The following is a 14962-nucleotide window of genomic DNA, read 5'->3' on the forward strand; positions in this document are numbered from 1 at the left end:
ATCTCATGTTGTTTCTTATGACTCCCTTTCCCTATCGTTTCGTGCTTTTGTTTCTTCTCTTTCTTCTGTTCGTATTCCTAACAATTGGCAGGAAGCTCTATCAGATAGAAAGTGGAAGGTAGCAATAATAGAAGAAATTGAGGCCTTAAAGAAAAATAACACATGGGAGTTTGTGATTCTTCCACCTGGGAAGAGAACAGTTGGATGTAAGTGGGTGTTTGTAGTGAAACAGAAGGTGGATGGCACCGTGGATAGGTATAAGACACGACTAGTGGCCAAGGGGTTCACTCAGACATACGACATTGATTACCAGGAAACCTTTGCACCTGTTGCAAAGCTGAATACTGTTCGTGTGTTATTATCCTGTGCAGTCAACCTTGGATGGGATTTGCAGCAACTAGATGTAAAAAATGCTTTCCTAAATGGAGAACTGGATGAGGAGGTATACATGGACATTCCACCAGGGTTCTCGTGTGACAAAAACCAAGGTAAAGTGTGTAAACTGAAGCGTACACTATATGGGCTGAAACAGTCACCTTGAGCATGGTTTGGCCGGTTCCACAAGGCCATGATTTCTGTGGGCTATAAGCAGAGTAATGCTGATCATACACTCTTTATAAAGAGGGTTGGTGAAAAACTCACTGTTCTTATAGTCTACGTTGATGACATAGTGGTTACTGGCAATGATGGTGATGAGATCAGACGGTTGAAGACCTTCCTTGGACAAGAATTTGAGATTAAAGACCTAGGGAAACTACGATACTTTCTTGAGATTGAGGTTGCCAGATCCTCTAAGGGCATTTTTCTCTCCCAAAGGAAGTATGTCCTAGACTTATTGGCTGAAACTGGGTTGTTAGGCTGTCACTCTTCAGATACTCCTATGGATCCTACTGTTCGTCTCAAGGAAAAAGAGGGTGAGCCTGTTGATAAAGGCCGGTACCAAAGGCTTGTAGGGAAGCTGATTTATCTCTCACATACTCATCCTGACATTGCTGTTGCCGTGAGTACTGTGCGTCAGTTTATGCATGATCCCTACTCTTCTCATATGGAGGCTGTTCTTCGTATTTTGCACTATCTAAAGTCAACTCCTGGAAAAGGCATTCTTCTGTCTGCACATGGTCACCTACGGATAGAGGCATACACTGATGCCGATTGGGCTGGTTCTACGGATCGCAAGTCTATCTCTGGGTATTGCTCCTTTGTAGGTGGAAATCTTGTCACTTGGCGTAGCAAGAAGCAAAATGTAGTTGCTCATTCTAGTGCCGAAGCTGAGTTTCGAGCTATGGCACAAGGTATTTGTGAGTTACTCTGGCTCAAAGGTTTGCTACAGGATCTTGGTGTTCCTATTCGTCTTCCTATGATGTTGTACTATGACAACAAGGCAGCAATCAGCATAGCACACAACCCAGTACAGCATGATCGTACCAAGCATGTTGAGGTGGATAGGCATTTCATCAAGGAAAAGTTAGAAGAAGGACTGATTTATGTTCCCTTTGTGACATCTACTGATCAACTTGCTGATATCTTCACCAAGGGATTATCTGGGAAATTATTTCACCCTAATCTAGTCAAGTTGGGCATGATAGACATCTTTGCTCCAACTTGAGGGGGAGTGTTGAATAATGTACACCAAAATACCGTGGGGGTATTCTGGTCTTTTTGGGTATTTTATTTTGTTATTTATGTACTGCCTAGCTATGTCGGCTATGGCAAGGGTATTATTGTCACACAGTGTTATTTTTCACATTATAAATATAAGCCTTGGGCTAATCACATTGATCATCCAAGCAATTCCATATTTCGGTTTTATTAACAATCCTTAAGTTACAAAAAATATTTTCAACTTACTACATAAAAAGTACCAACGAAAATTGGCTAGTGCTACCTAAATTCTAGTAGTCCTTTAGTAATTTCTTGAAGAAATGATACATGAAAAAGAGAGAAAAAGGAAAGAGTAAATATCATCCCCTTTCCCTCTAAGTATCCATAATATCAAACCCCTCCCCCGAGTTTTGAATAATGATAATGCCCTCCCCTACTTTTGAAAGATTCTATCAACCGTACCCTAATCATTAAAAAATGTCATTAAATGATGATGTGGCATTTACAAATTTTCTAAAACCCCCGTTGGAATATGTAATCCAGAATACCGTGGAGAAAAGGTCTTTTTGGGGTAGTTTTATTCTTCTTATGTTATTAAGTGTAAGTGGGCCATATGGGTTTTAGTCCCACATGGCCTAGTTTAGTCTCTTTGTAATTTCCCCTCTATTATAAATAGAGGGGCTTATCTATCAATGAATACAATACATTATTTTCTCTCATTCTCTCTTTCTAACCCACGATTCTGCCAACATGGTATCAGAGCAAGTCTGATCTCGATTAGAAAAAGAGAAAAAACCCTACTCCATCTCTCCAATCGACCTCTCCTTCTTCTCTCTCTCGGTTTCTCTTTCTCTGGTTTTCTTCTTCTTCTCCTTGTAACGGGGCAGCACTAATGAGGTAAATTCCCTGACCAATGATTTAATTGCTGCCCTCCTCCATTCTATCTACTTTTTTATAGTAAAATACTGCTGGAATCATCTTTGCGATTTGGGGTTTTCCAGAATTTTTTGGAGATCGACTTCCTATTACTATTGAAGGCTGACCTTCCATCATTGGAGCTCCCTATGCACCCTTCTCCAGCCCCTTTCTACCCTATTCCATTATCCTCATTCCCTATTTCCTTTTTCTCCAAGCTTTAATTAATTCCAGCCACCATACCCTAATCGATCTCAACTTGTCAGGGTTTTGAAAAACCCTGACTCCAATCGATTTTGGTGTTTCCTTTTTCAGATGCAGCTGATCTTTTGGGGGTGATTCCCTATTACTACAAGCCCTACTCGACCTAAGTTTGGACCCTTTCTGATGGCTGGATTTGTTTCTACAACAAAAATTCCTTAACCTGCTAATTTGGCTCAGGTTTCAGTTTTTGCTAATTTTTGGAGGGCTGATTACTCCCACTTCAAGGACTAATTTACCTCAATATTGCATCTATCCAAGTTTTTTGAAGACCCCTACCCCAATCGATCTCTTCTTTTCAGGGTTTTCCAAAACCCTAATAAAAATCGATTTGGGCTAGGGATGTTTGCTGCTGTTCGAGTGCTTTGGAGGTGGTTCTAACATTAAAAGAGAGCTCTCCTTCATCAGTTCAAGGCTTGAAGAAGGTCCTTTATGCTGGTGTAGTGTTGTAATGCTGCCCTGCTCTACTTCTGCGATTTTTTGGAGTCTCTCCCCTTTGAAGATCAGGTCTCACTCTTACTGGAGATTGATTGTTCACCTTGGAGGTTCCATTCTAGCAGCCTTGGTCAGCATCTATTACATGTCTACATCAGCAATTACAGCCCTCTTTCCCTAAATCGATCTCAATTTCAGGGTTTGCTAAAACCCTGACAACAATCGATTTTAGGGTTAAGGTTTTCCTATCAAGCTCATATTTTGAGGAGAGTCTTATACATATCAGAGGAGTATTCAACCCATATTTCAGCATCATTCATCAGTTATTTTTGGAAAAAATTCAAGTTCATTCTTATGGCTCAATTTTTCCAATTATCAACCTATTTTCCTTGTTCTTATGTGATTGGCTGCTTCAACTACCTATTGGATCTACTGAGTGATTATCTTATATTTGCTGGTTCTATTAAGCTTTATTACCTACGTTGCTGGTTCTATTGATTGGCTTCTGTAAGCATGACTAGTTGACATGTTACTGCTGCCCTATTATTGAGACTGAATATCCTACTATTGGAGATCGAATTTCTTTCATTATTGAAGACTCGAATCTACTACCCTGGAGATCAGCTTATTTGGGATTACAACAGTGTGTTCCAAGGTTATTGGTTGCAACTACGAACCTATTCAGTTATGTGAAGCTTTTTTGGTTCATATCCGGTTTACTTTGAGAGCTTGATCCTAGCCTTATTCACTAATTCAGATCTGATCCACGTTTTTTGTTGAAGCTTCTTACATCCATTGCTGTCCAGATATCTTCGTCAATTCTATTTAGTATGTGGGAGTTTATAGTTTGGAATTTTGCACACTGGTTCTTCCTTGTGTGAAGATCGATCAAGTTTTTTAAGAATGGTGCCTTCTCCTTCTAAAAATCAGACCTGTTTTTTTATAATTCAGATCTGATCATTGGAGATTGGTGTTTTGGAATTAGTTTGACCGATTGAAAAAGGTTGAAGATTACTGTGTTGCATTGTTTATGTCCATGATTCATTATCCCATTGCTCTTTTCACTTCACCACCTCCCAAAACATACCTTCGGCATATACCCATAACCCCTTTGGAAGTTAATGGTATTCGTTAATTTGCCATTTCTTCCTTTTCCATTACCCTTAACACCTCTTGGAATATTATGTTTTTGCCCTATCTCTTACATCATCTCTGTTATGTCCACGTGTACTACACGTGAGGGGGGGATTATGTACAATACACCTGCAGACATTGTAGAAGCAGAACTTGCAGGAACACTTGGTGCAAAACATAGAAGATCAGAGTTTTCACCATTGCCAATGGGTATCTACTTTGTTATTGGGTTGAGTTTATCGTAAGGGGGAGATTGAAGTATTAAAGTATTGAAGATGTTTGGTTATTGCCTGCCTATATGAGATTCTACAGCTGGGTTGATTTTTTCCGCTGCTTGATCTTTTCTACTGCTTGATTCATCTACTTGCTGCCCCAGTTACTTATCTTCAAGATTATCAATCAAAGATTCATCGCTGGACAGCTGTTAAAGATTGGTGAAAGTTTGCTGCTCAAGTCTGCCCAGGTTTTGAAGACCTATTTTTTTAAGTTCTTGAAGGTTTATTTGGGAGCTGCATTCATTTGTCAAGCTGGATTCTGCTATAACTTAGTTTTTTCCCTTTTTTTTGTTCAAGTTGGGCATTAGTACCTTGTATGCGCCAACTTGAGGGGGAGTGTTAGCATTATTAGGAGTTATTTTTTCTTTAGTTCAAGCTGGATCTTCTTTCTTTGCTTATTTGTATAATCCAACTTGAGGGGGAGTGTTGGAATATGTAATCCAGAATACCGTGGGGGTATTCTGGTCTTTTTGGGGTAGTTTTATTCTTCGTATGTTATTAAGTGTAAGTGGGCAATGTAGGTTTTAGTCCCACATCGCCTAGTTTAGTCTCTTTGTAATTTCCCCTCTATTATAAATAGAGGGGCTTAACTATCAATGAATACAATACATTATTTTCTCTCATTCTCTCTTTCTAACCCACGATTCTGCCAACAACCCCATAATACCCTTAATATAATTTTATTCCAATTTTGCCCTCTTCAAGCCCAAAACCCCTTTTGCGTCTTCTTCCCCCAAAAACCCCTATGCGTTTCTTCTTCTTCTTCTTCTTCTCTTCTCTCACATAACTGCAAGCTTATACCAAAAAACGATATGTATGGAGGGACTGTGAAAGGGGAGAGCCTCCCGTCTCAACAAATACTCTCCATAAAACACGCATGAAAGAACCCTAAAACAACAAACGAAGACTGAGTCGCTCGCTATCAATTCATCTGTACCCTTTGACCTTCCACAAAATTTTCTTTGCTCCGTCTCTCTTTCCTTCCCTTCTTCCCTCCCAATCTCTTTCCTCTTCTTCAATCAACTCTTCTCCTTACGTACTTCCCCATTTTGTTCCTTCAATAGGTGGTAGACAGGGCTTCTTCAAGGATCAAATCTTCTTCAACCTACCACCAATTAAACCAAATGTGCCTAAATCTCCTTCCTTTGGGTCTTCATTCTTCCAAGGAACAAAAAAAATCGACCTGTACTTTTTTAAATTCCAAGCAAACCATTTAAACAAGACTCAAGTCCAATTGTATTATATATAATAGATATGGTTTAGTTTGCTGGTAAGGTGGTAAGGTGATTTCATGATCTGGGTATTCTGCTGCAAGCCCTCATAGAAGGTGTGAAAACAATGCTTTCAGAATTGGGTTCAAGCCAGAAGACATCGTTGATGCTGCTTTTGGTTTGTCCAGTTAAGCCATCTCAAGGTATGTTTCCATTCACGAATCAAAGGGAGACTTCAAAAATCGATTTTTTCTTTTCTTTCTAAATGATTTCTTAATGATGCAGAGATCCTTGTATCAGCGAGGATTCGAGAATGCCCAAACTATTGAGCAGGGGAGGTGCAGAGAAGCAGAGCATTTGCGTCATTAAGAAGTTGAAGAAGAAGAACTGAGATAGAACACACCCCCAGGAGAAAAAAAAAGGTTAAAAATGACTTCGACCCCACCAAAGAAGGCCACAAGGAGCCCCAGGAATTCAGACCCACAGACCAACAGAAGCTCAAGTGGACAAACAGTGATAATCACGAGACGAACTTCAAGCGGGCGTTATGTGAGTCTTTCCAGAGATGAACTCGACATGTCCGGGGAGATTGGAGGCGATATATGAACTACACGGTTCATATTCCTTCAACGCCAGACAATCCCGATGGATTCGTCGGTGGCAACGAAAGCAGAGAAGCAGTACGTGGCGAATTCTCTCTTAACAGGAAGGTTTAACTGTGTCACCCATGCCCACCTCATGGACAAGGTGATCGACTACAAAGTATCTCACCCTAAAATGGCTGGATCCAAAGGCTCCGCCTGTAGTATGCCCGCCTGTGATGGTAAAGTCATGAGGGACGAGAGAGGTCAAGATATCTCCCCTTGCGAATGCAGGTACATACGTGCTTCATTCCAAGCTATATCTATACTGAATCATCGATTTGAGTTTGCAATGAGTGTGTGTGTGTGTGTTTGCAGGTTCAAAATTTGCCGAGATTGCTTCATGGATGCACAGAAAGGGTCAGGTTTATGCCCAGGGTGCAAGGAGCCAACAAGGACTATGAAGACGACACGCTGGATACGTCGAGTAGAAGGCTGCCATTGCCAGGTCTGGAAAACTCAAAGGGTAACATCGTCTTTTGAACTGTTGTTTTAACACCGTTAGCCACTTAGGGTACAGTTGATAGAATCTTTCAAAAGTAGGGGAGGGCATCATCATTATTCAAAACCCGGGGGAGGGGGATGATATTTACTCAAAAGAAAACATTAAATTCATTTACTGAAAGCAAATTATTTGTTGGAAATTTCCCTGACATAGGCATGACAAAATATATTAAACCATTAAACATCCACCTAAATCAGCAATGGCAAGAACTTTTCATTTCTTTTTCTTCCATTTTTTCCCCGTATTGATGAGTTGAGGACTGTTGTGCAAAATAATAAAGTGAAAGGTCATACCAAAGCCACACAACAAGCACAATAACCATGGGAAAGGGAAAAATCCGTCTATACCTATTCTTCATTTCTTCCATCTAATTTCAGTCACAAAGAAAATACCTGGATGTCCATCCACGCAGATGCTTAGGTGTACTTCTGATCTCTTGTACATCACAAAAGGAATAGGAAGTTCTAAGACAGTTTGCAAGAACCCCCAATGAAGTAGAGTTCAGCACATTCATTTTTATCAATTTTTATCTTTGAAGCATCAAATTTTAAAATTTTCTTCCTCTTCCATCTAATTTGTCTTCCACTAGGCAAGCTTAAGCATTAATACCATAGTGGTATGCAGAGAACAGAAAAGCCACACAAAATGCTATTGATGTAGATCGAAGCATGAAGAAGACCACACACACACACACACACAAAGTTACTGTTCACGTGAACAGTGACTTGGAGGCTGATATGGACTGCTGGCAAAGGGAATTGATTTTTGGTGTTATTTTATTATTAGACACTTATTTAGTTTCCTATTTGAGTTGTAATCCTAATTGGGAATCCTAGTTAGAGCCTAGTTTCTATTTTATAAGTTTTATTAATTAGTTTCTTAGATTAAGATTGGGTTGTTTTATTATAATTACATGTGTGTGCCTGAACAGAAAAGAGACAGAGATTGAAGAGAAAAGAGCTATTGATGAAGCTGTGATATGCGGCAACGGTGAGATACCATGGGTGAGCGGATGATGGACTGAGATAGCCTGGCTGCGATAGCTGATCCTATTCCCCCCCCCCTTTCTATAGCCCTTTCTTCTTCTTTCCTAACCTTTGATGTTCTTCTTCATATGTAAACAGAAAATAACAATAAAAAAGAGTTTCAGTTATTTAATTTTATTCCTTTTATCGTATTGATCCTGTTGCAACCGATCTCCCACTGGTTTCTCTGGTTTGAGGTCGAGTCTTGCATTACTTGGTATCAAAGCCAAGGAGAGGTAGTAGACAAGATCGACAGTTGTTTCATTCAAGCTTCCAATTGAAGATTCATCATGCAAGTTAGATTGACATCCCTACCAAACTCGAGGACAAGGTTTTTTTTCTAGATGGAAAGAGTGGATGTAGATCGAAGAATGAAGAAGACTATACACACACACACACACACACACACACACACACACAAGTTACTGTTCACGTGACATTGTTCACATAAACAGTGATTTGCGGGCTGATATGGATTGCTGGCTTAGGGAGTTGATTTTTGGTGTTATTTTTATTATTAGACACTTATTTAGTTTCCTATTTGAGTTGTAATCCTAATTGAGAATCCTAGCTCTGTTAGGAATCCTAGTTAGAATCTAGTTTCTATTTTATAGGTTTTATTAATTAGTTTCTTACTTAGATTAGGATTGGGTTGTTTATTATCAATGCATGTATGTGGCTGAACAGAAAAGAGCTATCGATGAAGCTGTGAGATGAGGCAATGGTGAGATACTAATGCATATTCGGGATTCAAAAACCCGAATCAGATCACTTACGGGCCCATCCAAATAATAGATAGCTTAAATCGAAGAGGCAGTGGCACAGTTGTAATTAACCAGAACTTTCAACGGTTGCTTAGGAAAGTGGTTGAGGGTTAGGACGCGAAGGTCTTTATATTTTTATATGGGGACAGATTGGAAGTAACAAAACAAAGTAAGGATATTTGGGAATAGAAGAAGTAGAGAAGGGTAATTTTGGGAACTAAGAAGTAAGGCCTTAGGAAAAAAACCCCACGATTTGGGCAAACAAGGAAGTAAGTTGAGAAAAAGGGATAAGTCAGAATATTAAGATTTAGGAGGGGTAATTCCGAAACTAAAAGATTAAAATTGAAAAGAATAAAGGAATCATGGATGTGAGGGGTGTAGTCATCTTCAACCTCTAGCATAAACCAGAGGCGGAAAATCCAGAAACCGTGAAGAAGAGAACTCCTCAAAGGAATCTCAGTTGGACCTGAAACTTCAGGTGGAGGATCACAATTCACAAGACCCTAACTTCTTGAATGCAACTACTGATTTTCCAAAACAGCAAGTGCAGGAGGAGCAGCCAAACTCTGAATCCAACCGTAGCAGTACACAGTTCAGGTTTGGCTATTTTCCTTTTACCCTAACCTGAAGGAGAAATAGAGAGGGTGAGAGATGACAACAGCCAAGAAGGCCTGCTGTTACCGCCAGAAACAGGGTAACAGTACACGTATTTAATGAACAGAAATAAAAGAGAGAGATGAGAGGGGTTTAGAGAGAAGAACTGAAGAAGAGAGGGAGAAGAAATCGCACAGACAGGGGGGAAGGGAAAGGCTACACGGCCTCCATTGGCTCCACAAATGTGAAAACTCCAACTCAAATAATTAATTCATCAAATCTGATTCCTTCGTTGCTTACAAGGTAGAATTTAAAGAAAATAAAACTCCTAATCTAAATCTAAAACTGAAATAAATTCCTAATGCAAGTCTATCACTAATTAAATACTAAAGCAATTCTATAACTAATTAATCTATTAGATTTAAAATAGAAGATTACAAGATAAATCCCAACTAATTAAAAACTGTAATGAATTAAATATCCTACTGAACCTAACAACCCATGGACCCGCTTCATCTTCACATGGATACCCAGATGGGTTTGGGTCGGTCCAAGGTAGTGCACCTATATCAGATACCGTGGGTGAGAGGATGATGGGCTGAGATAGCTGATCCTATTCCCCCCTTCTATATCCCTTTCTTCTTCTTTCCTAATCTTTGACGTTCTTCTTCATAAGGAAACAGAAAATAGAAATAAAAAAAGAGTTTCAGTTATTTAATTTTATTCCTTTTATTGTATTGATCCTGCTGCAACCGATCTCCTGCTAGTTTCTCTGGTTCGAGGTCGAGTCTTGCATTAGTTTTCTTGGGGTACCTGATGCAGATCAGAGGAACAAAAGAAAGATTGGACTACACCTGATGTTAGCAATCCAGCTCAGCTTTATCTTATCTCTCTATCCTTATCTTACCCTATCTCTCTGAGTCCAATCTTGTACTGAATTAGGGGACTTATCTAGCTATTTTTATTAGTTCTTTTGGATAAAGCTTAGATATAATTCAACCATTATGCTATCCTATTATTGGCTAGCAGAGGCTACAAATACATGCATAGGCCATACACCTTCCATCGATTTGAAGTAATATATTAGTTCAATTTTTCTGAATTTTGCTGTAAAGAGTTCAGTAGTTGTTGCAAGGGATGCAATAGTTTACTTGGTGGATTCCAAATGAAGGCTAAGGTGAATTCTTTATTGGAAGAGTGGATTATCTGCATGCATTTTGTTTGATTCCAAAATCACTGCAGATGTATTTCTGCCCATTATCCCCACTATCTTTCTATCTATTTTATTCAAGTTCACAGTCAAAATTACTCAATTTCTAAACCTTGCAGCTACTCTGTTTTCACTCAATTTTCCGGTTTGTTCACTTGTTATGCAATCCTTTAAGAAATAGTCTCCTGCTGGATTTTCAGATTCATGACTAGTCTACATTATTACCATGTACCTCTATTAACATGATAAAAGAGTAAGATGTTCATACCATCTGGCAATGAAGTTCATTAAACCACCCTAAAATATTAGAGATCCATGTATTGTTGTATCCTAGTATTTTCAACCTAAGGAAAATATTCAGACGACATTGGTATGTGCATTTTAAAGAAGGCAGCTCTTCTCAAATCTTTGCGTCATTGGAATCAAAATTGGTTTTGCCTACTAGCCATGTCGAGTTAAGAACATGAAAAAATGTTATCTCCTCGGAGTCTTAAGGTGCCACTAAGTTCCACCAATCACAAGCACCTGGTTTTGGATAGAATTATCTTTCATCACATAGATGGACTCCACCAAGAAAATTCTCACAAAGCACCATAAGTAATTCAGCTATTACTTACACTACTATGGATTTGTCTTCAAAACTGGAGCAGTGTACATGTTGACAACCATTATACCAAAACATCACCTTCAACCATTCTGATTTGAGAAAAGTAACACATAGTAAAAGAACACTAAAGCAAAGGCAAATCAGTCACCACTTGCTAAACACCTGATAAGTGTTTATGCTATATCTTCCAATTCCCTAAATCTTCACTTGATAGAGTCAAATAAAAATCAATTAATGTAACCTTTAAATATGATTATGTTGCAAGTGGTGCACTAATCTTGCATCAAATGGAAAATAATTCCTCATCTAAAAAGCATTTTATTTTTTTACACCAAAAAAAAAAAGGAATCTTGAACTAAGAATGGCATCCAAAACCAAGTTCCAAAATTTGCACAGGACAGCATGGATGACAACAACCTCTGTAGAAAAACTAACACCCAATTCCTTTTGGGAGACCAAATTTATAAAAACTGCCTGAATCTGAAATTGCAGGCAAACATTGAGATACTTAAACAAAAGGAATGCAGAAAATGGAAAAACATAAGTTTGGTTATATAGCTGCGTCATTACTTTGATATGGTTGTCAAATAACATAGAAATGGAAAGCCTTTGACTTTCCTGCTGGAACAAATTCATGCAGGACAGGATCATTTCTCTCCTGGTGTTCTGTGGCCCCATAGAGTTCGGTTCGCTTTCGACCCCAATAACACATGTTTCAAAGCTATGTTATTTAAACTATTTGTGGTGGGAATTCTTAGTCGCAAGAAAACAAACAATCCACACTCTGCCTCAGATAAAGGAAATAAGAAAAGTGTTATTCAGTGAAGCACATACCGGACGTAAAGGGAGACCAATAGTGCTGAGGACACAATTTGTTCTTGGTGTAATCCATTTCCGCGGATGATGATATCTACATGACGAACCAAATTTACATTCTCCCGTTTTCATGTAATACTGACATTCAGGTTGGCCATGTCTTTCAGGATATATGAGTTCCTTCTGACCATTGCTAGAAGGGCCAGCAGGGGAAGGTAATGTTTGGTAAGGTCCTGGATATGCAGGGGCTGAGGGAGATAGCTGCGTTACCCCATAAACTGGACCTGCTCCAACAGTGGATTGAGTGGTAGGGGATGCTACTGCGGTAACAGGTCCCTGCTACAGGTGGACTAACAACCAATAAGAGATGCTAAATTTCCAATGAATGCCAGTTACCAGAAAAAAAAGGAAAAGTGTTTTGTTCACATACAAGATAAGGATTAAAGCCTGGAACTGGTACCATCCCTGAAGGAAGCAACACAGGGCCATAAGCCCCTTGCACAAATGAACCAGTTAACAGTGGAGGCCTCGCGACTTGCCAGCTGGTTGTCACTCCCCTAAACTGGTGAGGAGAATGAGCAGAAGGAGACTGCACCATTGGATAAAAAGGAGGTGCAGATGCCGGCACTGATACGCCTGCCGGTTGAGGATGATGAAATTTACAGGTCCTACCAAACTTGCACTGCCCTGTCTTCATGTAGTAGGAACACTCTCTCTCTCCCTGTCACAATTAAACTCAGTTTGAGCTATTTCAACCATGCAATTTTTTTTTCTTCTGGATTTTCCAATTTGTTACAGGAAAAAGAAAAAACTCAGAAATGAAGAAATTCAAACCGGTCGCATTGGGAATCCGTAATAATTTAGTGATACAGGGCTCACTGATCCACCACCATATCTTGGATGGTGGTACTTACAGGAAGCACCAAATTTGCAAGTCCCAGTCTTCAAATAATACTGCACATTACAAGCAACAAAAATGTAATCATTAATTTCAAAAAGGCTATGCATTCTGTTCAATAAGGAAACAAACTGAATAGAAGTGGAACGGCAGCTATTCCATAAATCTCCATCAGCAGATACCATGCTTCGACTTGTTTAACTTGTGTGTCAGAAGGTGTGAAGCATTCGGCTGCATTCAACACTTGATAATAGTTAAGACAACAAGACCAGCAGAGTACCTGGCAAGCAGGGTGGCCCACCCTCTCTGGATACTCCCCTCCTCCGGGTCTCACAGATCTCACAACCTGATCAATGTTCATTATTCGAAATTAATTGAAGAATACCCAGATTCCTGTCACATTCCAAGTATAACTAATCATGCGCAGTGACGCAAAACCAAAGATAATAACTACAATCCCGAGAAGGAGAATTAGGTTTCCCCCACAGTTACACCACCAGCCTAAGACCATCAAAGGGCTCAAAATTTGCACAAACATATCAACATTCATCCAATCAACATTAACAAACACTCATAATTGCAAACATTACAAGATCAAACCAAGTTATGGGCCAATCAACAGGGAGAAATCAGCTATTCACATGAAAGAAGGGGAAAAAAAAAACTGTAAAGACTGTAGCCCTAAACTGAGCAGAATGAGAACGGGAAACAAACGGTGATCGCGGAGGGGTTACCGTACTACGATCGCGAGGGTGATTGAAACGACACCTGGAACCATAACCGCATGATCCGGTACGCATATAGTAGACACACTCGGGCTCGCCGGGCCTCTCTGGGTACAACTCTCTGTTGCTGCCCGATCCCAATTGCCACATGGACTCTACATTCGCAAAATCAAAGTTTCAGAAAAGAAACAATTCAGACATTAAAAAAAAAAACTCAACATTCCCATGAACCCTAATAACTGAGCTCGCAGAACACAAATTCACGAATAAAATGGAGTGAAACTAAAGAGGAAACAAAGAAAAAGTGAGGAATGACCTTCGAGCCCTGTTTCCGCTCCCGGAGAACTCCAGTAAACAGCCGGATCCGGCTGGTTGCCTTCCATGGATGGGTTGCGACCATAAAACTCCATTATGGTTTGTGAATAGACTATAGAATTTACAGTGTAGAGTGAAAGGGGTTGGTGGTTAAAGACTGTTCGAGAATATTCTGTGCTATCCGATCAAGTGGGAGCTTTTGAACAGAGTGAGTTCCAACCAACGCAGACAGAGAAAGAGAAAGACGGATTTGACGAATGTCTGCGAGACTGGTAAATGGTTTGTGCTTCTTCTTCTCTCCCTCTTTCTCTCTGCCGTGTGTCTTTGCTCTGGTTTCACACAAACGCACACACTTTTCTTTCTCACTCTTCTCCTCCCCGGTTTTCAAGGTTTCTCTCTCTCTCTCGCTCTCTCCTCGTCTGTTTTCTACCCCGCCAAACAGAGAGAGAGTGAGATCACATTAAACAAAGCAACTGGTGACTGGAATGGTTTGTTCGCGGAAAAAAGAAACCATTAAAAATTAAAAGTAAGAAAACGAAGTCAGTCCAGTCAGTTGTCAGTTTCGAAGAAACCTTTCCTGCTTTCCTACACACTTATTTTAAATACACTGCTATTTTTTAATAACTTTACTGACTAAACATAATACTTACATTCCCTTCTAAGTCATCCGATGAGGATTGAGTAATACGAGCATATCTAGCAGCTAGTCCTAAGGGGGAGCCAGGCAGCCGCACAAATGGAATCCAAGAGTGGAGTCCATTTTTTTTGGATTACATTTGTGCGGCTCAAGCCATATGAGAATGATTCTTGCACGAGAACTTGAATTGTATTCGTCCTAAGGGTGTCAATTTTTCAATCCAAACTAGTTGGATTTGTCATAATCGATTATATAAACTAGATCAAATAGAATTCAACCCTTATCAATTTGGTTTCATTTTTACCTTTCATGAGACCTATAGAAGACCGAATCAAATGGACCGACAAATGGACCAACCAAAATAAACCAATGCCATGTCTATATCTCTCCAC

At 39.6% G+C, this 14962-nt stretch overlaps 1 protein-coding gene across 3 annotated transcripts in view; it reads right to left on the reverse strand.

The window, feature by feature from the left end:
• Positions 1-14150, reverse strand: part of LOC122670136 (zinc finger CCCH domain-containing protein 32-like) — a 30711-nt gene extending 16561 nt beyond the window's left edge. Inside the window, exons 1-6 of one of the 3 annotated variants that reach the window (XM_043867113.1) lie at positions 13935-14150; positions 13628-13749; positions 13174-13239; positions 12830-12949; positions 12426-12716; positions 12014-12334 (exon numbers count right to left, since the gene is read on the reverse strand). In XM_043867113.1, coding sequence (XP_043723048.1) covers positions 12014-12334; positions 12426-12716; positions 12830-12949; positions 13174-13239; positions 13628-13749; positions 13935-14028 — 1014 coding nt within the window. In that variant the 5' untranslated portion in view covers positions 14029-14150. Of the gene's footprint in view, positions 1-12013; positions 12335-12425; positions 12717-12829; positions 12950-13173; positions 13240-13627; positions 13774-13934 lie in introns of all 3 variants that reach the window. The other 2 variants (XM_043867112.1, XM_043867109.1) reach the window with 2 other exon arrangements.
• Between the last annotated feature and the right edge of the window lie 812 nt (positions 14151-14962).

This window comes from Telopea speciosissima, chromosome 7 (assembly GCF_018873765.1).
Source record: "Telopea speciosissima isolate NSW1024214 ecotype Mountain lineage chromosome 7, Tspe_v1, whole genome shotgun sequence".
Taxonomy (NCBI): Eukaryota; Viridiplantae; Streptophyta; class Magnoliopsida; order Proteales; family Proteaceae; genus Telopea; species Telopea speciosissima.